The 23,917-nt window shown below is 41.5% G+C and overlaps 1 protein-coding gene across 2 annotated transcripts in view; it reads left to right on the top strand.

Annotated features, from left to right (window-relative positions):
* The first annotated feature begins 18,664 nt into the window (after positions 1 to 18,664).
* Positions 18,665 to 23,917, top strand: part of Pappa2 (pappalysin 2) — a 253,987-nt gene continuing 248,734 nt past the window's right edge. Inside the window, exons 1-2 of one of the 2 annotated variants that reach the window (XM_045146446.1) lie at positions 18,665 to 18,771; positions 20,944 to 22,777. In XM_045146446.1, the coding sequence (XP_045002381.1) occupies positions 21,856 to 22,777 (922 nt within the window). In that variant the 5' untranslated portion in view covers positions 18,665 to 18,771; positions 20,944 to 21,855. Of the gene's footprint in view, positions 18,772 to 19,002; positions 19,261 to 20,943; positions 22,778 to 23,917 lie in introns of those variants that run through there. The other variant, XM_004658765.2, reaches the window with a different exon arrangement.

Genomic DNA, 23,917 nt, shown 5'->3' with positions numbered 1-23,917 from the left:
AGCCACAAAACTCCAAGAATCCTCCCGTAGAAAGTTTTTTTCAGCACTGAGACTACAAATCTGCGCCAAACCATTTTGTTTTTATGAGGATGGTGGGGATCTGAATTCAGGTCCTCAAGTAAGCATGACAAGCATTGTACTGATCCAGCTATCTTTTTAGCTTTACAAATTTGTTTTTGTAATACCTACTTATAGATATTTTTTTCTCTTTTTTTTGAGGCAAGTCCAACAGGAAGGCCTTTTTAGTGAAAGTGAGAGCAAAGGAGAAAAAGAAAGAGAGAGATAATTTGCATATGGGGGTCTCTAGTCACTGTAATCTAACTGGAGATGCATGGGCTACCTTGAGCACATATATGGCTTTGCACATACGTCCCCTTCTACACCTGGCTTACTTAGGATCTGGGCAGTCAACATGGGCCCTTAGGCTTGGCAGGCAAGCACCTTGACTGCTAATCCATCTTTAAAGCCTTTATTATTTTCTCTTTAAAAAATATTTATTTAGCTGGGCATGGTGACACAAGCCATTAATCCCAGCAATTGGGAGGCAGAGGGAAGAGGATTGCTGTGAGTTTGAGGTCACCCTCAGACTACATAGGTAATTCCAGGTCAGCCTGGACTAGAGTGAGACCCTACTTCAAAAAACAAAACAAAAAATATATTTATTTATTTGAGATAAAGAAATAGGCAAATTATATATCTATATCTATCTATATCATCTAATCTATCTCTCTATCTCTCTCTCTCTCTCTCTATCTCTCTCTCTCTCTATCTATCTATCTATCTATCTATCTATCTGCACCACCTTGAGCACCTGGCTTTACATGAGTACTGAGGAATTGGACCTGGGCCCTTTGGCTTTGCAGGCAAACACCTTTACTGCTAAGCCATCTCTCCAGCCCCTTTTCCTCTTTTGATTGCAGCTAGGTGAGGAAGAAGTTTCCCCTTTCCTATCATTATGCTCAGTGCAGTATGTTGCAGTCTATTGTTTCCTTTGTATATACATATGTTCAGTACTTTTCTTTCAGATTCTTGGGTCAGGGGAAATTGCTCCTTTTTCCTGTTCTGAACCCAGGATCTTGTCCATTACAGGCAACTTCTCTAGCAGTGAACTAAATCACCAGTTTGACAATCTATATTTAGTGTTTGATAGAGGAAGAATAGAACTCAATTATCTTGGTCTGTAGCCCATGCATTTAGTGCCCATGGCACACTGCTTGTATTCATGACCCTATTAAATAAAAGCAGATTTTCCCCTTGGGGATTTATGTCATAAAGAAATCTTCCTTTTATAGCTCTCCTGGAGCTGGCTAATCATGGTGGTAAGTATGCTACAGAAATAATTTTGTACTCTAATTGCTGCTTTGCTCTGAGTACAATTGGTAAGGATTCACTTCTGCTTCCTAGTATTGACTTACTGCAGTAGACAGCTCTTTGTTGCTGGGATGAACATATAAACCAGGCACAGTTCAGGGGAGAAATGAGTTTATTTCATGCTTACAGATTCACGGGAAAGTTCCATCACGTGGTGGAAGAAGCTGCTTCCATACTTCCAAGCAGAGAGAAACAATCATTAGCTAGCAAAACCCAAAAGTATCAAACACAAAAATCCATCAGCTCTTAGACCTCTCTGCATACCCTTAGGCTGGAATTCAAAACATCTTCCCACAGTAATACCCCTGATACCTCCTCCAGCTAGGAAACCGGAGATCCAAGTTACAAGCTTTAACAAAATATCTGAGTCTATGGGGGACATTCATTCAAGCTATTAAAGTTCTCATTGGCTGATTCTCCCATTCTATTTCTCTCCAAGGTAATGAAAAGTGAATGTACTCACATGCTGTTATCAGTACTATACCATCATGTACATCTGTATCTCCTATTTGCAATGATTCACTTCATACTTGAGTGACTCTCCAGCCATTTGATCTGACACATATTTTAAGTGGGTCACCTGAATATAAGATTTCAATCAACTACATAAGAGTTCTGATAAGTTCCTACGAAGCTATTAAAAACTTCCTTCACATCTATCCAATATATCAGATGTACTATACTGACAGGAGCAATCCTTTCATCTTGTTCATGTACCAAGTTGTCTGCTCAGTACTTAAGAAACCAATTCTTTTGACTGAAGAGATAGAGATGAATATTTTGAGACAAAATGGATACAGTGTGTGTGTGTGTGTGTGTGTGTGTGTGTGTGTGTGTGTGTGTTCATTTCTGCATGTGTGTATGTAGCTTCTTCCTCTGACACCAATAAAAGGATGAATAAAATTAATTTAGAAATGATGTAAGTAATACCTCTGAAGCATAGAAAGAATAATCCTTCAATTACCTAGAAAAGCCCATGAGATGGTTTATTAATTCCCTTGGCTCTGTCTGTGGTTGTATGAGCAAGACTCCTCATTTTCAATAATGCTGTGACCACTGAGAACCTCTTTCTATTGACCCATGTTATGACCTGGGTCTTCCTGCCTTTTAGCCACTTGGTACTTGATTCATTTCTCCTTATTCTAGCATAACCTTATCATGGGGGTGTAGGGGTCCTTCTTCCTGAGATCCTTGTCCTGACTCTAGCAACCCTGCTTGGCCTGCTACCTCGCTGATTTCCTTCTTTCCTTCCTTCCTTCCTTCCTTCCTTCCTTCCTTCCTTCCTTCCTTCCTTCCTTCCTTCCTTCCCTCCCTCCCTTCTTCCCTTCCTTCCTTCCTTTCTTCCCTCCCTTTCTTCCTTTCTTCCCTCCCTTTCTTCCTTTTTGCCTTCTTTGAAGATATGCCTCAATTTTGCTCATTTGAAATCTCATCAGTGTCAGGAAGTTTCATAGATCTTTTAAAATTTATTTAATTGAGGGGAGAGATAGAGAAAGGAGAAGAGAAAGTGAGAGGGAGGAAGGGAGTATGAGGGCCTCTAACCACTGCAAACAAATTCCAGACCCATGCCCCCCGCCCCCCCGTGTGCATCTGGCTTATGTGGATAATAGGGAATCGACCTTGGGTCCTTAGGGTTTGCTGGCAAGCACCTTAACCACTGAGATATCTCTCCAACCCCATAGATATTGTTTTGATCCTGTTTTTCTCACTGTTCCCTCCTAACATGGCAGTCTGTTTATGCATTCCTGAGTGGTAGGACTGCTGCTTTCAACCCTTCCCATGGTCCTTTTCCATTCATTCTTCACAGTGGGAAGAGCCCATATGGCTTGAGCATGTGTTAAGTATCCAAACTGAACCCGGGACTTTACATTCCTCATCCTCACAACAACCTGTGAACTCATGGTTGTTAGGCTCTCCATTTTATCCAAGTGGAAATCAAGATTTAGGGAAACAAATACATTTGTCCCAGGTCACCTTGATAGCAAGTGATAATGCCAGGCTCTAACTCTGCATCTCACACACAGGGAAACCTGTGCACTAATATACATTTCTTCCCGAAGCCAAACTCTGTTATGCTTGCCTCCAAACAAGTTTCCATGATTTCTTTTAGTAATAGAGAAGTGAAACATAACATTTATTCACTCCTTATTAAATCACTTTACGTTTCTCAGTATCTTTCTTTGTGCCTTGCCACACATGGTGGCCTAAATTCCTTCTGCAGAATTCACACGCAGACAATCTCTTTCTAAAGTCCCTTTAGCGCACTACTAGACAACTTTTCACCAGCTTAAGCCACCTATAAACCTTGTTGCCAACTCTTCATTCATAGGTCTTTGAAAGGCAGACTCATAAAAGAGGCCAGCTGAAATTCTGGTTCTAAAAGTCTCACAGTCTGTTTTTGCTTGGCCTCCCAGGTTTAAAAACCTTGGTAAAATTATGACTGTGGACATAACCTTTATGGATTATCCTTTGGATTCTTGAGGCAACTTCAGTCATCCCTGAGCCCCTTTCCTTTCACCTACATGCTAATGTCTTGGCTGGGTGCATGGCTCGTGTAGTAATGAATACAACGAGGATTCAGGCTTACTAGGTACCCAGTAAAGGCTTTCATTTCCTTTTTGGAAAAGCCCTTCAGTTTACACGCCGTGGGCTGTTTCTGTCAGGCAGACAAGGAAGGTTTGGACAGCAGAATTTAGAGGACTTGAGTTGTCCGAGTTGCCTCATGAGGTTGATAGCATTGGCATGGAGCGGAGAACTTGAGCAGGGCTAAATGAACGGTGGAGAACCATGCAGTAAGTAGGTGGCTGAGAGTGGAAACAAGCAAATAAAATGAAGCTCACTGGAGTCACAGGGTCTGTATGTCTTTAGTTCTAGAAACATTTACTAAAGCTCTTGTTCATTGCCCACATTATGTACTAGGCTTTAGTGACACAAAGATGAATGAGCAAAGGTCCCTACACTTACACATTTCATAGTCTAAGGTGGAGGGAAGACCTCCAGGAAGAGAAGAATGTCTGGGTACCAGTTAGGACTCTATCTGAGTGTCACATGACTTCTTCTTAATGTGCTATGGGTAGCACATTTTGGGCCTATGGTTAGAAGATTCTTTGCTAGGAAGTGAATACTGCTGCTACTCATTGCATCAGTGAGAGGTTTTGAACATCGAATTGCTGCCCTTCATTCAACTCAGCTCAACTGTGCTTAGGACCTGCTTCATTCAGGAAACATGTTATGCAGAAAGTCAACAAACACTTTAAAGGCGGCTATTCTTTCTTGCCCATGGGGTTTTGGTTAAGGCCAATGTTGGGATAAGAAATGAAAAACAGGTACCTTTTTGGTAGCTTGTATTAGTTTTCTTTCTCATTGTTGGGACAAAATATGAGAGAGAAATCAAATCAGTGGAGGAAGGGCTTATTTCATCTTACAATTGGAGCTTACAGTTTCTCATGGCGTGAAGGCATGGTAGTAGCAGGATCGTGAGGCAGCTGGTTACATGCCGTCCATAATCAGAAAGCAGAGAGGGATGAATGCTGATGCCCAGCCAGCTGTCTCCTTTTTTTCCCCCCAAGGTAGTGTCTCACTCTAGCTCAGACTGACCTGGAATTCACTACATAGTTTCAGGGTAGTCTCAAACTCACAGTGATCCTCCTACCTCTGCCTCCTGAGTGCTGGGATTAAGGGTGTGCACCACCATGCCCAGCTCAGCTGTCTCCTTTATACACCTGTTGAGGAACCCAGGCCCATAGAATGGAACTGCCCACAGTTATTGTGGGACTTCCTACCTCAGTTAACCTGATTAAGATAATCCTCATGGACCAATTTCCTAGGTGATTCTAGGCCTTGTCAAATTGAAACTCATTTTTAATCATCACAGTTTTAAAATAGCATTTTCTTGTTCATTCTCTCTGGGAAGTAGTTCATGGTCTATATGATTCCTCAGGCCTTTGCTGAGAAAGGCTACTGGCTCTTCAATGGAAGATGAGCAAAGGGACAGTGTGTGTGTGTGGGGGGGGGGTATTTACTTCTCTCTAAAGAATGTCTTCCCTCTAATGAGGAAATGATTTTGAATCCCATAACTAAGCCTTTTGTGTCCAACAGCTCAGAGCTCTGGATATACCTGGTTACTAACAGACTCCACCCTAGGCTGGCTTTCAGGGTCCTTGGGCAGAAACACATAAACTGAAAGACATTATAATAAACGCTATTTTAAAGCTTCAAAAAAATGTCATTCCCTCTCTACATATATCCTTCCCTTGAAAACTCTTAGTCTTCACTAAAATCCCCACTCTAAAGTACCTTGGCTGGGAAATAACCTCAATCACTGCATAGAGTGTTGATTGCTCTGTTCTTGGCAGCATTTCATTCAAACTCAATGATGGCACTGAAAGCAACTTTATGCCTATGCTTTTCTTCCCCCGAGGCAGTGCTTATATATCCCATTTCTATGTGTATCAGGTGCACATAGCAGGTGCTCAGCCAAGGTCTCAGTGAATAAGACGAGGGTCTTCACTGAAGACTTAGTTCAGAAGGCAAAACGAGGCTGAACTTATTGAGTTAAGGTAAGGCTCAGTACAAACACTGAGCCACATGGCCAGGTGAGCCAACTTCCTCAACTCAGGCCAAGGAAAGTGAGAATTCAAATCCGTCAGCAGTGTCTATGTGGTAGCAAGTGGAAAACACCTGTTGCCAACAGCAACCACTCCTTTTACCATCTTCTGAGGTGTTTCTGCTCAGAACTTTGTTGGTCATGGCCACTGTACCTGGCACTTTTCCAATGATAATTTGAGGCAAATTATGTGGCATGGGTGCTAACCATGATTTGATTTTTGAGACCTTTAGGTTTTGTCTAGAGGAAGTTCAGTAAAACTGAGTAAGCTTCAGCAAGAATCAGCTCTCTGGATGAAATATAGAAAGATGACAACTTTCTATAGGGATGTGTTCTGTGTATGTTTTTGTATGTATATCACACACCCACAGTGCACAAACTACTGGGGAGCAGAGACTAACTTCATCACTAAAAGTCATTTACAAATGCAGCTAGAAATCTCCACTTGATTTTCTTGCTGTGGATCTTGGCAGTATATCAAGAAAAAAAAATTCAAATTCTCCTTGACTTTCAATGAATTACATCCTAATAAGCCCATTGGAAGTTGAAAGTAGAAGTCAAAAACACATTTAATGTATTTAACCTACAGTAAGTACATTGCAGAATTTGGAAGAATGAAACAGGAGGCTATGAGTTTGAGGCCTGCCCAGGATATATAGTGAAACCTGTGGCAAAACAAACAAAAACCAAACAACGTACTTAACACCTTATTTTTAGACACTCAGTTCACTGTTTGTAGTTTATTCTCATGATCACATGCTTGCTGCCACTGCCCAACATAAACAAAGAGTACCCTACTACATACCACTAGTCTGGGATACCAAAACTCACAGCAAATCCATCAGTAGAGTTTTCACTGTCATAAAGTGAAATGTCATGAATCAAACCACTGTACGACAAGGAGTGCCTATACATGTATATGGATTCATTCAGAATAACATGCACACTATTTTGGCCTCAAAGGTAATATATTGCTCAAGGCATATTTTATTTATTTATTTATTTTTAATTTTTTAAATTCTTTTTTTAAAAAAATATTTATTTATTTATTTGAGAGCGACAGACACAGAGAGAAAGACAGATAGAGGGAGAGAGAGAGAATGGGCGCGTCAGGGCTTCCAGCCTCTGCAAACGAACTCCAGACGCATGCGCCCCCTTGTGCATCTGGCTAACGTGGGACCTGGGGAACCGAGCCTCGAACCGGGGTCCTTAGGCTTCACAGGCAAGCGCTTAACCGCTAAGCCATCTCTCCAGCCCTCAAGGCATATTTTAGAAGGTAGGATGGAGGTTTCAGTGTCACAATGACTATACCAGCTCCAGAGATGCTAGACATTGTGACAGTGCAAGGATGATTTCATGAAAAGAATTTACATATCAAAATGTATATTGTTTCAATGTAAATTATTTCCTTTTAAACTATTAATAAGACATTAACTTTTTACTAGATTATAAGGCAGGCCACAGTATGAGTTTTCAAAACAAAATGTTTACTGTAATAGTGAGATTCACACTGAAAAGACTGAGATCAACATAGTAAACATACATAAAAGTAAATGAAACATAGAGAAAGATCAATCATGTTTCAAATACAGTGATCAAAATGGACCATTGGGAATGGCTGAAAGTCTAAAATAAAGAAAAAGTTCCAGAATTGAGTATCTCCATTATGACATCTAACCTATAAGTATGGGCTTGTCTTCTGTGGTATCATGAATGCTTGCCAAGACCACACAGGCTGCGGACAGAGTCCAGATCAGAACCCATGCCTATTAGCCTACAAAGCCTGCCTCTTCCCTAAGCCAGAGTCAAGTCTATGGAGAAGAAACTTGAACATTTCCTAGTACTTAGTGGACAGAGTCACTGTTGAATGGGTGAGAGTACTTCTGACAAGCTTAGAGCTTCTGGTTGCCTTGGCTCAATTTCTTGCTCCAGCTATGGCTCTGAGTTACTGGCTGGGCTTGGAGAACAATAAATGCCCCTTTACACAGGCCCATTCCTTTTTCTAAGACAGCTGGGGGAACTGTACATTTTGAAATAATATTTACATAATGCAGCAATTAAAAAAAACTTTAATGGAATAACTCCAAACAGGAGCTCCTTTTCAGAGTATTTAAGATGCTTTGGACTCTACAAAGTTCTCTAGTAGGAGTTTCTTTAATTCTTTTAAAAGGAATCTCCACAGATTCCTGGGTTATGGCTCCTTTCCCTGTAGTTACAAAGTATGGGAGAAATTCCACAAATACCTACAACATCTCAGCTGCTCTGTCTACTTCAGACAAAAGGAAAATGAGTCCCAAATATCAGTGTTGGCCTCTTCAGAGTACCATAGACTCAGGGGTGGCGCCATTCAGAAACATCCAGGAAGTAGAGGTGTCCAGACTTTGAAAACAAATAAATCCATCTGTGGTTCTCTAGATGTTCCTAAGGGAAGTGTTACTGTTCTGTCCAGTCTGCTTCCATCTCTGTAGTCAATTGGTCTTTCCTTCCATTGCTGTGGATCCAAGCCATAGCTGCTATGTAAGAAAATCTCCCCTTCAAGTTTTCCTTCAGCTTCCTGTTCTCTCTCTCTCTCTCTCTCTCTCTCTCTCTCTCTCCCTCTCTCCCTCTCTCCTTCTCTCTTTTTCTTTCCTTTTGGGATATTAGGGCCACACAATCAAGCCTCATTGTTGATTCTGATCTCTTATATTTGTGAACTTTATATAGCCCCTGGTTCCCTTTTTCACTTGTTAATGTGTGTCTCTCTCTGGAGCTTTAGCATAGTCACTGAAGTTTTGAATTCGTCAGTGGATTGTCCCAAGACTTTCAGAACCTCAATACCCAGTTAGGACCTCCTCTCCTTTTTCTTTCCACCTCCAATGACACATCCTGAGAAGATGGAAGAGTTGAGCTTGCCCTCTGTGGCAGACACTGCTAGCAGCTTTTCGAAGAGTCTCATTTTCCTTCTCTGGGTAGGATTGTAATGAATTTTCTCCAGCAAGGGATTGTTTCCAGCCCTTTGGTGTCCAGGTAAGGGTGCTTACAATTTGTTTCCAGTCAGGTGTGATCTGTGTTATTCCCAAGTTGAAATGGTTAAGAAGCTGCTACGTTCTGTGTCCAGCTAAGGCAGAGGAATCCAAAGATGCAAGGGAAGATGGAACTCAAAAAACAGGGACTTGGCACATGGAATCACCATCTGCCATACAGAACAATAATGATGGGTTGTAGTGAGCTAGAAAGAAACACATCATTTTAGCTGTGTAGGTTTGGGATCAATCTTTCTTGCATGTGTAAGTGTGTGTGGTGTGCATGAATGTGCATATGAATGCTTTCATGTGTCTGGCTATGCCTCTGTGTGTGTGTGTGTGTGTGTGTGTGTGTATGCTTGTGAAGGCCAGAGTTTGACATTGGGCGTCTTCTTGATTGCTCTCCCACTTATTTATTGAGGCAGGCCCTCTTATTTGAACGCATGCCTTGTTGGATCAGCTATTCTAACTAACCAGCTTGCTCCGGGTAGCCCCTGTCTCTGCCTCCTGAAAGGTGGGAGTCTAGGTGGACCTCTATGTACACCTTTCACTTATGTGGGTGCTGGGGATCCAAACTCCAGTCTTCCTGCTTGCATGGAGAGTGCTCTGTCTATCTTCCCTGCCCCTGGGATGTATCTCTCACAACAGTGGGCTCTTCCCTGATTTATCCCCAGACTATCCATCTCTAGATACTGATCCTCCACAGACATAATTAAAGTCTGCAAGATATTTACTATAGAGATCATAGATGCATCATGAAATTAAGTCCTGATGATTCAGCTCAGACCTCCACTTTCAGTCTATGATGACCCGGAACTGCTTAACTTGTCTAAATCCCAGTCAACCCTTTTATTTATAGCATATGCATAATATCACACATTCTTTTTGTTTAGTGCAGGCATGTAGGAGGTACATATTCTATACATGCTAGCCCTTATATTACAACTTTGTTCTGAAACATTGATCTCTTGCCTTTTTGGCAACTGATGTAGAGTTCCAAGGTTTAATCCAATTTCTAAATACCATGCCATGTATTAATTGCTATCCAGTAGGACAAAGTAAGGAATCTTTTTAAATACACACACTCAATACTTCTGAACACTGATTGTATGCCCTGCCCTCCCTGCTGCACACATGCAAACAATTCTCTAATTCTCTTTGAACACTAACTGGATGATCTACAATTAACTTTAATTCTGACACTGTGTACCTGGAGTTTAAGGGCTCTACAGTAATGTCCTTCTCTACCCTTGAAACCATTATCAGTGGTGGGTCCCCATGTATTCACTACTTCTGTACAACTTGGCTACACTGGAGGTACTAACAAATAACCCTTCTTGAGTTTGAACATTTGGTACAGCAACTCATAGAATTTAGGAAAGTAGTTTAGTTATGAAATCACCACATTCATATATATATATATATATATATATATATATATATATCTCCCAGTAATATCCAGACAGGAGAGACGCCTATGGCAAGATGGGAAGAGAGGCCATAGTGCTCGTGTATCTCACCAGGCAGACCTCTAGTACTTCCATGTTCATCAACTTGGAAGGTCCCCTTACCCCACCATTTTGGGGTTTTATAGGCCCATAGTTGTGACTGATTAAATTAGTGGCCATTAATGATTAAATCAATCCCCAGCAGTCTCCCTTCCTTCAAAGTAAAAGGGGTGGGATGAAAGTCACAACCCTATAATCACACAGTTGATTCCCCTGGACATCAGCCCCAGTCCTCCAAGAGTAAACTCATTAACATGGACTCAGATATGGTTGAAAAGTGGATTGTAATGAATGACAAGATCCTTCTTTCACTGTTTTCTATTCTTAAGAGATTCAAAAAGTTTTAGGTTTTATGTGATAGGAGGTAAAGACCAAATACAAATGTTCCTTACCTTACAAACACTGACTGCTAAAAAATATTGTGAATCAAAATATTTGATACACTTAACCTACAAAACTCATAGATTAGCTGATTTCACCTTCAATGTGCTCAGAAGCTTTTACTCTACAGTTAGACAAAATTATCTAATAAAGAGGATACATTATAGGTGTTGAATGTCATAAGTAATATATCAAATTATTGACTGAACATGGAAAATAGAATAGCAGTGTGGGTATGCTTTTGTAATTCCTTAAGGTCAAATTGTATACATTTTTTGTCATCAATTATAACACATAGGCTTCTTTTGTTTTCTTATTGTTTGTTTTGTGCCATCCTATTATTGAGTCTCAATTGGTGCTCAACTCAAGTTCTTCCTCATAAAATATAATTTCTTTGCATTCTTTTAAAATATTGTCAAACTAGGAAAGATGTCAGTGTGCAAAAGAAAGGTAGAAAGACAATATTAATATGGAATTTATTTCCTAAAGAACAATTTTATTCAATAGTTTATTAAAGTCAGATGAGTAAGTATAGATTATGGAGTGTGGTTAGGTTACGACATGCATAGTAATTATAAATAATTTAGTATTGTAATGCAATAGAGTAATCCTTGATAAGAGAACAATTCTGAAATACTTGACAAAAAAATTGCACACATTTTTCTTGTTGATTGGACAAAATGAATGAATGACTAAATTCAGATAGTTAAAATTTACCCAACTCACAGTAAATATTATCGAGAAAAACATCCAATCAAAAGTAAATCTCATAGGGAGTAATAATTAGATGTGATCAAATTTACATATGAAAAAAATGTTATAAGAAAATTGACAATCCTGTCACAAAGGAAATCTCTTAACAATGGAGACTAAAACTAGTAAGTCTCATATAGACAGAAGCTGATCTATAAAACAAACATTTGTTTTAACCAGACAGGTGCTAAGAACTGATCTGGATAAAAACTGAGAAGCATAAAGCTAGAACATAATGAAAATGATTTAACAAAATGGATAAAAATTGATCAAAGAAATAAAGAGGCTTAATAATTCTGGCTCTTGGAATATAATCAGTTTTTGGATAATGCTGATCTTAAATTTAGTTTTTATTAATGAATAGATGAATTTTAACGTCCAATTTTTTTAATATTGTATAGTCAAAAAGAAATCATTCTCTAGGAACAAATGGGGGTGATGGTGGAAAGCGTTCACTGAGTCGAAATCAAAATAGTGGGCCAAACTGCTCAGAACCTTTAGATCACATGTGGAAGTTGTCCAGTAAGTTAGTTTATAGCCATGCTCCTCACCAACTCCTACATGACAAGCAGTGCTCAATGCGAGTCACATGCAATGCCTCCTGATTTTTGTTCACTGTGTGGTACGTGTTAGCACTCTATGTTCCGATGTGGAAGCTTTATGTCAGACAGGTCATACAATGCATTTGCAAAGTCCAGGTTTTTATAGACCTCTCTCCCTAGAACTCTTGACTATCTGCTTCCCTGCCGCCCACAGTAAAACCACCCTGGGAAGGGTCAAAACCCTTGGGTGTCATTTACATGCATTTCCTCAGTTCAGTTAATAAGTTATGTAGATTGAATTATTTCTGGTAATTTGTTCCTATCCCCATAGGAACATTAAATAGGCATGCCTATTGCCATGTGTGACTTTATGCCACAACTTGTGTGAAGAATTTGCTTCCTTCCTTATTGACATCCTATTTGGTCGTGGCTTACTCTATCTATTAGAACGTGATGGAAAGGATCCACCCAAATTCAAGCTGCAAGAATCAATGCATGAGGCTAGAAAGATGGCTCAGAAGTTAAAGGAACTTGCTTACAAAGTCTTGGGTTCAATTCCCTTGTGCTCACATAAAGCCAGATACACAAAGTGGTACATGTGCCTGGAATTTGTTTGCAATAGCAGGATCCTTTGCATAGTCTATTCTCTCTCTGTGTGTCTTTAACTCTCTCTCCAAATTTATATATACATATATAAATTTTATATATAATTTATATAAATTTTATATATAATTTATATTAATTATATATATAATTTATATTAAATATATATATATATCAGTGCATAATTTTGATACTCCTCACTGTCCCTCTACATAGGATTTTTTTGAATTCACTTTTGTTGACAATGGAGGGGGTAGACATCTCTCCTGTACTTTGACGATGTTTAGCAGTATTCTTGGCTCTACCCAATAGATGCCAACTGTGACCACCAATGATATCTCAGATATTCCCAATGTTCTCTAGGGGGTGAAATAAACCCCAATTGCAAGCTGCTGCCCTACCACAAAAATGCCATGTCCCAATGAGCTTTCTCTTTCTCTTTGATTTTAGAATTGAAAATAAGAAAAACAAAAGTTAGATCTGTTGCTGAACTACCACTACATGTAACATGTGTGAGAAGTGATCATCTTTACATATATGTCTCTATGATGTACAGTTTGTTTGTTAGTACAACAAAACCTAATGAAAACTAACTTAAACAAATGTAGAAGAAAGAATAGGAGTACATTGGTAGGCTGTCAACTAATAGCTATTATCAATATTAAAGGTCAGCATTAGTTAATTATTATTATTATTGAGACATTACATTTATCCATCTTGCATGATTACACTCTTAGGAAGTTAATTACTTAGAGAAATGACTGGTTTTCTATTGATAATTGGTTGGTTACTTGTCCTTTGCATGCCAATGGGGTCACAATGGATCTGGGAACTAGGGGTAGTGAGAACATGAACTCTTGGATTACATGTGGAAATCACTTAACCTTGGCAGAAGTAAGCTTGCACTTGGCAACTATTATTGTTTGGGACCACACTTCTTGGAACTATAAGATACACATTCAGAGGAGATGTTAGAAAAAGGTATAAGAATTATCCTTCCATTCCTCTAGAGAAACTTCTAGGCTGTCTCTATCATGAATCCATATGGGCTTGTCATGCTGGGAGTGAAGTTGCAATCTGCGTGTACTTATGTTCTTCATGAAAAGGCAGTGCAGTGTGGTTACCAAGAATGAAGACTCTACAGTTAGGCAGCTCCAGCTCTCTTCCAGCCATCTGAGCTCACTTGCTTGAGCTCGCTGTGCCTGGGTTTTCTCACTTACAAACGAGTGGCATAATGGCACTGTTGTGGCAAAGCTTTTTTCTCCGGGTATAACATGACAATTGCCACCATGGAGCAGGGATTGCTGTGGTGGTCCAGTAGTCATGGCAACGAAATAAGCAAGATAATATACTGATAGCTGGCTCTTTGGTAATGGTAATAGATTTTCATCTTGGTGAAATCACCAGATTTTTAAAGTTGAAGCATAGTATCAAATTTAAACATTCCCTCAGAGAAATAAGAAGGAAGAGTGACCAGCACCTCACCTGAAATTATAGCCATTATTCCCTCCTGTTCCCAGATGCTCATGGTCTTGGCGGATACTTGAGTTTGTAGGAAGTGAAAAGTTGTTGGTATGGAGTGATGCAGCTGCCTTTAGTCGCTCATGCTCCTGTAAATATCCATAATAAACTCATTAGTTCACCAAGATGGACTTTGGTCTATTGGATGTCTTATCTGGGGTGAATAGATATTTGTTCCCATCTCCCCAAGGAAAGTCACAGAATAGGAACTATCTCCTAGGTTGTTTGTTGAACTGAATGAGATAATTTATGAATATTGCTTAATAGATTTATAATAATGTTACAATGAGCCTGTAGTATGAAGTGCTTAGTAAATTTTAACTGCTAGTGCTAGTGTTCATTTGAAAATGGAGATGGTAGTGGCACACAACTCACTTAAGTGTTATAAAGATTGACTCAACTATATATGTGTGTGTGTGTGTGTGTGTGTGTGTATGGTGACCCAAACATTGCTTGCCCTATAATAAGTAATAAATGTTATCTTTTATTATTGTTAATACTATATCTATCTTGGTAAATTAACTATTTTTAAATTGAGTCACAGAAAAAATTTAAAACTGCTCCAATTTAAGTATGTTTATACTAATAGCGTGTGCTCTAATATCTGCTGTGTTAAATTTGGGACAATGATACGTATATACAGAACATTTTTTTCTATAAGAGCCAAGCACCAAAACTCCCCACATGCTGCCCCTGTTTATGCATATCAGTGTTTTAGCGGCATTACATTTGAATATATGGTTTTCTTAAAGGACCGAAATATATGCTGTGGGTGTCCACTGCTAATTTACCCTTGAGTCTCTGGTATATTTATATGAAGTGGGCACTAGCTGTTTTTAAATAACTGAAGATACAGAATCTTAGAAAAATCTTGGGTTGAAAATTAGACAATCTTACTTGTGACCTAGAAGAAAACCCAGAGGTCTTCCATGCGAGGATCTTAGTTTTACAGATAGCTCTGAGAAGTTCATTTATGTGCCCAAGGTCAGAAAACTGTTAAGTGACAGGGACGGAGTCATTAGACAGTGCTCATTTGGAATTTGGTTATTTGCTTTGTTACTAGAAGCCAGCTACATGCCTCAACCAATCTGGTCCCCTCAGAGTTTGGGTGAGATCGTCAGTGGAGCATTCAGGCCCAGACTGAATTCTAAGCAAAAGCAAGCAATGACACCCTCTCCTTAGGTCTTTGCCACATGTAAGATGTAGAAAGAACAACATTGGTCCTTCTGGCTCCAATCCACCCTCATTGCTGAGGCATACCTCCATATAGCCACTTTAATTGTAGTACATGACACTTTGAATTCTGATATGCATTTAGTCACTTAGCATCACTATAACAAAATAGCAGATAGTTTGTAATCCTCAGATTTCTCTTTGGCCTTTATATTTCTTCCCCCCTACCCTTATTTAGTTCCTACCAATCACTAATCTATTCTGTCCTCTGAGACTTGCCTTTCCAGAATGCCATAAAAATAGAGTCATATAGCACATATACTTTGAATCTGACTTCTTTCACTTAATGTATAATGCATTTGAGATTTGTCTAGGCTGTAGGTCTGTGATTTAGCCTCTGTCATCCTTAGGGTATTTGTCTGTAAAGTGGGCATGATGCTTGCCTTACTTGCATTCATGACCTTGTGTCAGGAAGACAGAAAGCATGCAAAAGTGTATTAGATAAAAGGGAAAACATGCACACAAGTGTTATTATTCCTTCTATGAAGTTACCCTTTGAAGATGTAAAGGCAAGCCTATTTGCAGCATAAACTCTGCTGAGCCTTTGTCTGCTGAACAGGGTAGGATCCAGAATCACTTTTACAGTCTTCATCAGCTAAAGGACTTTATGAGCTGGTTCCAAGGCTCAAAATCTTACTAAAAACACTTACCCAATGGGGACTGTCACCAGCATATGCAGATCTCTGGTGTGTTGCCTTTGCTATAGTACTCCCTGGAGATGTTGAGAAGCCTAACCTATCAATGACATTCTTTGATCTATTTGGAGGAAGAAACAGTTTTCCAAACAAAATCATTGACATCACTAATAATTTATAATGATAATTATATCATGGGAAAATGGGATTATGTCACATATGGAGTACCAAACAGGTTGACAAAAGGATAGGACTTCTCTTGGATCAAAATACACATGAAAGAGAGTGAGATCCAGATTTGTAATTGGTTTGGAATGTTGTGCGATCATAAATTACAGAACACGTATGACCAACATGTATTTCCTGAGCTTTTTTTTTTCCTGGTTGTAAATCATGGGAGAGGCCAGTCTGATTCTCCCTTCTGGTCCAATGACATGTGCCTGGAAGACCAGAAAGACAGGTGAAGACACAGTGCACAGACAAGAAAAACAATACCACTTAGACAAGGATCTGGGAGACCTGAATGCTGGAAATGGCCCTGCTATTAATTGTGTAACTTCGCCTCATCTTTGTAAAGGGAAGCTGAAGTGGGTCTGAAGGAAGCTCACGAAGGACAGTGCCGCTGACTCCCAGTTCTGAGCATCAAAGCAGGGGGAGCAAAAAGCAACAACCCCAAGCCTTCAAGTAAAATTGTTGCAAGAAACTCACTCTTTCCAGCACTCGCCGAATAGGATTCCAATAAACATATTGCTGAAATGTTTGTTTCCGGGTGTCATTTTAGACTGCAAGTAGCTAAAACAGATCCAGCTCCTATATATAGATCCTGCATTTGGTTGTGTTCTGGGAGGCTTTTATTACTACTCTTCTTGGCTGGCTCCCACCTAAGCTTTTCCCTAACATTTTGGAAGTAGAAAGTCAAAGAGGAGAGTGACCATGTTAAGGGTCTCTCATTCTCTTCCTCTGCTACATACCGGCTGTCTTCCTGACACCAGCATAGAAGGAATCTCCTCTTCAGTCAAATATTAATATTAATGATGACACTCCTGATGAGAACCAACCAGTTCTCCTATGGCAGTAAATAAAGAAAAACACCTCTGCTCTCCTGGGCTTAAGAAAGCAGCCTATAACTTAGGACAAAATGAAATGGATGGTCACATATAGCTCAATCTAGATAAGAAGATCCAGGACCTTTCAAGCATAGAACAAAGAAAAGGGATCCTAAGGGTGGGTTTTGTGTTTTGTCTTTATCCTATTATTTTTGAGTCTACATGTTTGAATTTTATCTGTGAGTTCTCCAGTAGGAACACAAAGGTAAAAGAAGAAAGGTGGAGCTGAGAGTCAGAGGAGGTGATATTAGGAGACAGGAGGAGGGAATAGACTTCAGGAGACAATGAAGTAGCCTTGCACTCTGCTTTTTAAAAAATGTGTCCTGTCACTTAGACAATCCCTCCATGGTGTCCTTTGTTTTCTCTGCCCCACTTTACAGTGCCTCCTTCACCTGCCTTTGTGATTTCTGGGTGTTTACCTATTACAGATCTAACTGCCTTCCTAGCCTCCACAGTCTGTGTGCCTCACTACTTCTGTCTCACTTTTTCTTCCTCCCTGTTTCATCCTTCCCTCTTGTCTTCCCGACTTCTCCTCCTCAGTCCTTTGTCCGTCCAGATGCCTCTTTTCCCCAGTCCTGCCCTGTTTCTTCCATCTCTCTCCTTTCCCCTTCTATCCCCCTCCCCCCTGTCTCAGTCTCTCTCCTTTCCTTCCCCCCCCTTCTTTCCCTCTCTCCTCCCTTTTCTTTCCCTTCTCCTTTCCCCTGGCCCCCACTCTGTCCTTTCTCCCCTTTCCCATCTCCTCATCCCTGTCTTTCCTCCTCTCTCTTTCCTTTTCTTCACTCTCCGTCCTGGTCCTTGTTTATCTGTAAGCTCCAATTGCTTGTCTTATGGATTTACCTGCAGAACAAGACACCGCTCCTCTTGCAAAAACTGTTTAAGAAATCCATATCCTCTCCCTTCATTCCTTGGGCATTTCAGAAATGATATTCCTCCCCCAACTACCCCGTCAAAATAAAATGAATTCAGCCAGCTCCTGCTGTGTGTCCTTAAATTCATTCCCTCTAGCTTTGCTGGTTTGAAAGCCTGTACCCTAGAAGGGGCCTCCTGCATTTGCTGGCAACCCTGCTCGAGTCTGATCGCCACAGATAGTGCTTTGGAGTGAAAAAAAGGGGGAAAACCCTCTCGTTGGAGATTTCTAAACAGATTCTACCAGCTTTCAAATCTGTGTACTTGCGGAGTGACAGGATTTGAAGGAGAGGGGTTGAAGGTTTAGGGTGTGGGTGTTTGTCATAAACAAATAAGCAACAGAATTTATATATGTATAAATGTGTGCTTCCCTTGGCATGTTTGGTGTCTGTCTCCCTGGCATCAAGGGTGGGTGCTGTGTAAGTCTGACTTCTCTCACACTTTTGCTCTGGGGCTTGGGGTGTGAGTGTGTGTGATGGAATTGAGGAGGGGGGTGCTGTTTTTTTGATCTGATTCACTTGACAGATCATTTGAATCCAGCCCACCTTTCCGCACATGTCAAACAGATGGGATCATTGTTAAAAGCCTCGAGAGCCGGGCTGAGTGGGTAAGACAGGGAGGGGGAGGCAGGAGGGGCACCGAGAGGAGGGAGGGGGCACCTTCCAAGAGCTTTGTGTTTTCCCACATTGGAACTGACAGGATCCCTTCTTCCCCGTGGGTGGGGGAGTGTTTGGGGGCATGGGGCTCATAAGGGGGGTGGAAAGGGAGAGAGGTGGGGTGTTGGTGGGCAGGGTTATGATGTCACAGCCAAAGTTACAACAGGAGGAAAACACAGAAATGGTTCAACATTTTTTTTTAAACTTTGGACTGCCAAGAGCTGAAGGAGAGTGGTGAGCAAAGGAATGAAGGGGAGAGAGAGAGAAACTAAACTGGAAGCTTGAGTTTTGTGTTGCCTCTTGAAACCTTATGAATGGATTACTAGCAGCTGGGAGCCAGGAGAGACCTATAGGGGATGGAAGATCCTTCACATTTAAAGGGGCAGAAAAGCAGGCGGAATTCTTCCTTGATGTGTTATCCCTCCTTCCTGAAATGAATGGTAGGAAACCTTTTTCTGAGGGTCTTTGGAGTGGCATTGGGGAGGGGGAAGTTGACTTCTCTTTTTCTTACCTGAGTATCTTCCTTTCCCTTAAACTAAGGCACCACCTCTCTTTCTCTCTTTCTCTCTCTCTCTACCCCCTTTCTTCCTTCTTCCTTTTCTCTTCCTGCCTCTCTTCTTCCTTCTTTTCTTCTCTGCATTTGTAGCTTCTTCTATACACCTCAAGTCTCACTTTATAGTCTTAATTTGTTTGGTGGGGGGAAGAACTGAACCAGAAAAAGTGAAGGGAGCTAGGAAAGTGATTAAAAAAAAAAAAAAAGGGCAGTAGGGGACTGAGGACTGAAGGATGTCTGCGTGGTAATATCCACGTGCACGTGCCTGGGTTGATATCTTCACTGGGGACTTGCTTTGAGGCTCCAGAGGGTACGCATGGGGAAACAGGGCATACGCAGGATGGGGTGCATGGATACATCTTTAAAGCATGTGAGTCAGTTGTCAGCTGGGATGGGGGAGTTTAGAAGACAATGAAAAGACCCAAAGTGAACAAGGCAGTGTGATCTTATTCCAAGGCACATGGGCTATGTGATTTAGATGTGGGCAACATGAACAGTGGTTTAAAAAGTGTAAGTGATTTTTCTTATTGCTTGAAAGAAGGACCCAGTGTATTTCTCCGTTAACTTCATACTACATGTAGGCTACCATGCTGACATTGGGAATCAGAACCATTCTCTGCATGTGTTCATGTATCCATATGTACTGTGTACGTGTACATGCTAATAAGGGGTGGAGACCCTTTGAGAAAGCTAACATCTAGCATCTAGACAAATACTGAAGAGTTTAAAATCATACTCTTTACTTCCATTCATTTCAAATCAACTTAAAAAAAAATGACTGCTTGAGTGTAGCTTGTTCATTTGTGTAAATTACTTATTTTGAGCACCTCATTTGTTTATTTGCTCACTCAGCATATGGTGACTTTTACTAACTTCAGGTTGAGAAACTTCTGGGAGGAAAAGCACATCTATGTACTATGAATGCATGACATTTCCATTTGATGCTTCCCACAGAGAGATAATTGATTTCTTCTTTTCTCCAGTGTCCAATAGGTAGTGAATTTTGGGTATTGTTCTCTTAAGTCTGAAATGATTGAGTGAAATAAGAAAAATATTGGAAGTTTGTGACAAATCAAAAGAAAGGGATGTGAATGATGCCTAAAAAGCCACTTTTTTGGTGTGTTTATTGAGTAGGTCCATTCAAAATGTGTGTGTGTGTGTGTGTGTGTGTGTGTGTGTGTGTGTGTGTGCTAGAGAGAGAGAGAGGCAACACACAGAAATGAGTACTCCAAAACAGTATTGATTGTTTTCTATTGATTGTGTAGGCTGCGGCTGCTGAAAGAGAAAGCCCGAGATGTTTACTGGGGAAACCAAGAGTAGCATCTGTCCCTTGTGACTCGGTGAGGTGGGGAGGTTTTCAGGAGAAGGAGGGGACAGAGAGTAGGTGGAGTGATGCACCAAACTTATTAGCTTTGACATCATCATTGTCTTTAAATGAAAAAACAGGAGGATAATTACAGGCAGAGAAAGGGAGAGAAGGGAAGCAGGAGAGACTGGAGGGAACAGGTCCCTTGAAGTATATGCTCTTTTTTTTTTTTTGCTCCTTTCCCCCCCCACCCCATCTTCTCAGGGACCCACAAGGCTCCCAGAAGGTGAAGTCAAGGGCTCTCAGACTCATTTGGTCAGGAGAAGAGCAGACTGGCAACCAGAGAACTTTACAGAGACTTGCAACATACCAACAAGTTGGACGGGGATAATTCTCTTCAACCATCAACCACCCCGAGCCCCAAGCTGAGGGAAACTTAACCTGCCCAGGCAGACTGCAAGCTGGATGGGGACCTGGCTGAGGACATCTGGACAGTGAAAGTTAAGTACCAGCTTGGATTTTTGTGCCCCCCCCAGATTAGTTTTGCATTTTTAGATCACAAACATCAAATTGTATTGTTGGAAAGTTTTTTTCCAGCAAATTGTTTGAAGCTGAACATATTTTGGGGAAAGGGAGGTGAACAGAGATGATAAATGCCAGGGAAGAAAGAAGAGAAGGGAAGGAACGTTAGAGAATAAGATTTTGAATGACTTCAGATTGTAAGGCATATGCATTTGCCAGTGTGTATTTGAGAGATTTTTGGCTTCTGTCATACTCCTCTAGTATCAGAGAGGGGAGGAGTTATTGAAGAAGAAGAAAAAAAGACACAGGAAAGAAACCTGAGGTCGCTGGGTGGAAAGTCAAAGTAGGAGCAATTCACTTCATTCTTTCAGGACTAAATTAGAGCAAGAAGAGAGGTCAAGGGAGAAGGTAAGGGAGGTACACTCCCTGGGACTGACAGACAGGCCACGCTGGGCTGGAGGAGTTTCCAGCACAGGTAGTCAGAAGAGCCCTCTTTGGGGGCTACTTGAAAAGTTTAGTTTGTAAAAAAATACAAAAAACAGTTTCCCTGGTGCCTGCCAATCCACTGCTAGCTGTCTTTTCCTCTTCTCTCCTGAATTCCTTGGTGGTACCCAGAAGTTGAATTCTGATTCCCTAGGAAGAGCTGAGGGAGATATGATGTGTTTGAAGATTCTGAGGATAAGCCTGGTGGTCTTGGCTGGGTGGGCTTTCAGTCCCGCCAGTGCTGAGCTGGGCCGTACACGCAGGGAATCCTTGGCCCAGAGAGGACACCTGAATCAGGGGCTGTTGGAAGGGGAACGCTGTTGGCTAGGGGCCAAGGTTCGACGACCCAGAACTGCTCCACAGCATCACCTCTTCGGGGTTTACCCCAACAGACCAGGCAATTACCTGAGACCCTACGCTGTGGGGAAGCACGCAGGCCTCAGTAAAGCAGGAGCCCCAGCCACAGGGGGACAGGGTCTGAGCCTGCTTCCCCGAGACCTGACTGAGAAAGCAACAGGAGTGAGGAGGGCGGCTGAGCAGCCAGCTGCCCGGTGGGTAGGGGATGGTCCTATTGGGCAATTGGGACTGCTGAGAGATGATGACACTTATCTTGGCAACGGTGGATCCAAGGAGTCATCTGTAGGTGAGCCTGAGACTGCGGGAAGCGCAGCAGACACTGCCTCCTCCACTACCACCATCGTTGCCCACCCAAAGGAACCCACAGCAGGGATCCAGGCCGAAGGCCAGGTCAGGCCCAGGCGTCCTCGCCAAGTGGTAGAGATGCAAACAGAAGATGTGCTGGGAGACCCCCAAAATGCTCCTCTACATTTCCAACCTTGGCCTAAGGACCCCCTTAAGCACGGAGATAATGACAGTCCACTGGAGAGCCCCATCCAAAATGGTGGCGGGGGCTCCGAGTGGGAAGCAGAGACCTTTAACCCCCAAGGAGGACTGCCTGTCTTGTACTTCTCTGGGAGGCGGGAGCGGCTGCTGCTGCGTCCACAAGTGCTGGCTGAGATTCCCCGGGAGGCGTTCACAGTGGAAGCCTGGGTGAGACCGGAGGGAGGACAGAGCAACCCAGCCATCATTGCAGGTAATGACCCACTCCTGGGCTATCTGAGGCCCTCGGGGTGTGGCTGGCTCCATTTCTGCTGGGGAAAGGGCCGAGCAGGAGAGCCAGGGAGGCGGTAGGGGTGGGAGATTTGTTTATTAGCACAGCAGCATTCACGCAGCATCAAAGAGACATTTGCCCCGTGTGTTGATCTCGTGGAGTTCTGCACATTGCACTCGCACTTAGAAGATCTTTCAGCTTAGCTCTCTCCCCTTTAAAGGGGAAGGGCTCCTGTTCTTTGTCAAAGGGGAAGGGGTGTCGCAGTATGTTTCTCATAGTCCAGCATGGGGTATCCAGGCACCTTGAAAGCAGATGAGCTTCTTAGGATGTCATATTGGACTAGACCAGTGAGAGAACAAGACTGTCAAGCACACAGCCACCTTGGAACAGGCAGAGAGGTAGCACCTGTTCCAGTCACTTCATCCCAGCAGGTCTACTGGAGAAGGTGGGTGCTCATAGGCCGGGGCTGTTCATGTGACATATAAACATGAAGTCTTTTATGATTTGTATAACTGTAGTGTTAATCAGAGGCACTTGTCTGGGAATTGCACCTATATTCCATTTATAGACGGTTACCCAGAAGGTTTAAAAATACCAAAAAAAAAAAAAAAAAAGGCAAGGTTAGGGGTTATCGTGTTTTACTTTATTAGGAAGGTTAATTTCAGAGGAGGGGTGAGGAATTTGATTATATGTTTTGACATCTAGTGTCTCATTATTATTTGGACCTCCACCCTGCTGTGATAGAACTTAATGCAGAGTAAAACTGTTTAATGTGTGTGTGTGTGTGTGTGTGTGTGTGTGTGTGTAACATGAAAGTCAAAAAGGAGGGCATGACAGGGGAGCAGCAGGTCTATAGGTGAGAGAGAGCAAGAGAGATGATATATATATATATATATATATATATTGCATGAAATCATATATATATATATATATATATATGGCATATATTGCATGAAATCAGGAGAGACTCTGTGGGGGGAGTGGGTGAAGAAAGAGACCAGTAAAGAGGGGAAAGGGGAACAAGATGAGGTGTGGGGGGCAAATAAAATAAAAGATAATTTTATTTGTATATGAAAATGTCATGTTGGAACCCATGACTTTGTATTCTAACTAGGAAAAAGA

Source organism: Jaculus jaculus, chromosome 1 (assembly GCF_020740685.1).
Source record: "Jaculus jaculus isolate mJacJac1 chromosome 1, mJacJac1.mat.Y.cur, whole genome shotgun sequence".
Lineage (NCBI taxonomy): Eukaryota > Metazoa > Chordata > Mammalia > Rodentia > Dipodidae > Jaculus > Jaculus jaculus.
The sequence above is the reverse complement of the archived record's forward strand: the minus strand, read 5'-3'. Positions and strand labels throughout refer to the sequence as shown.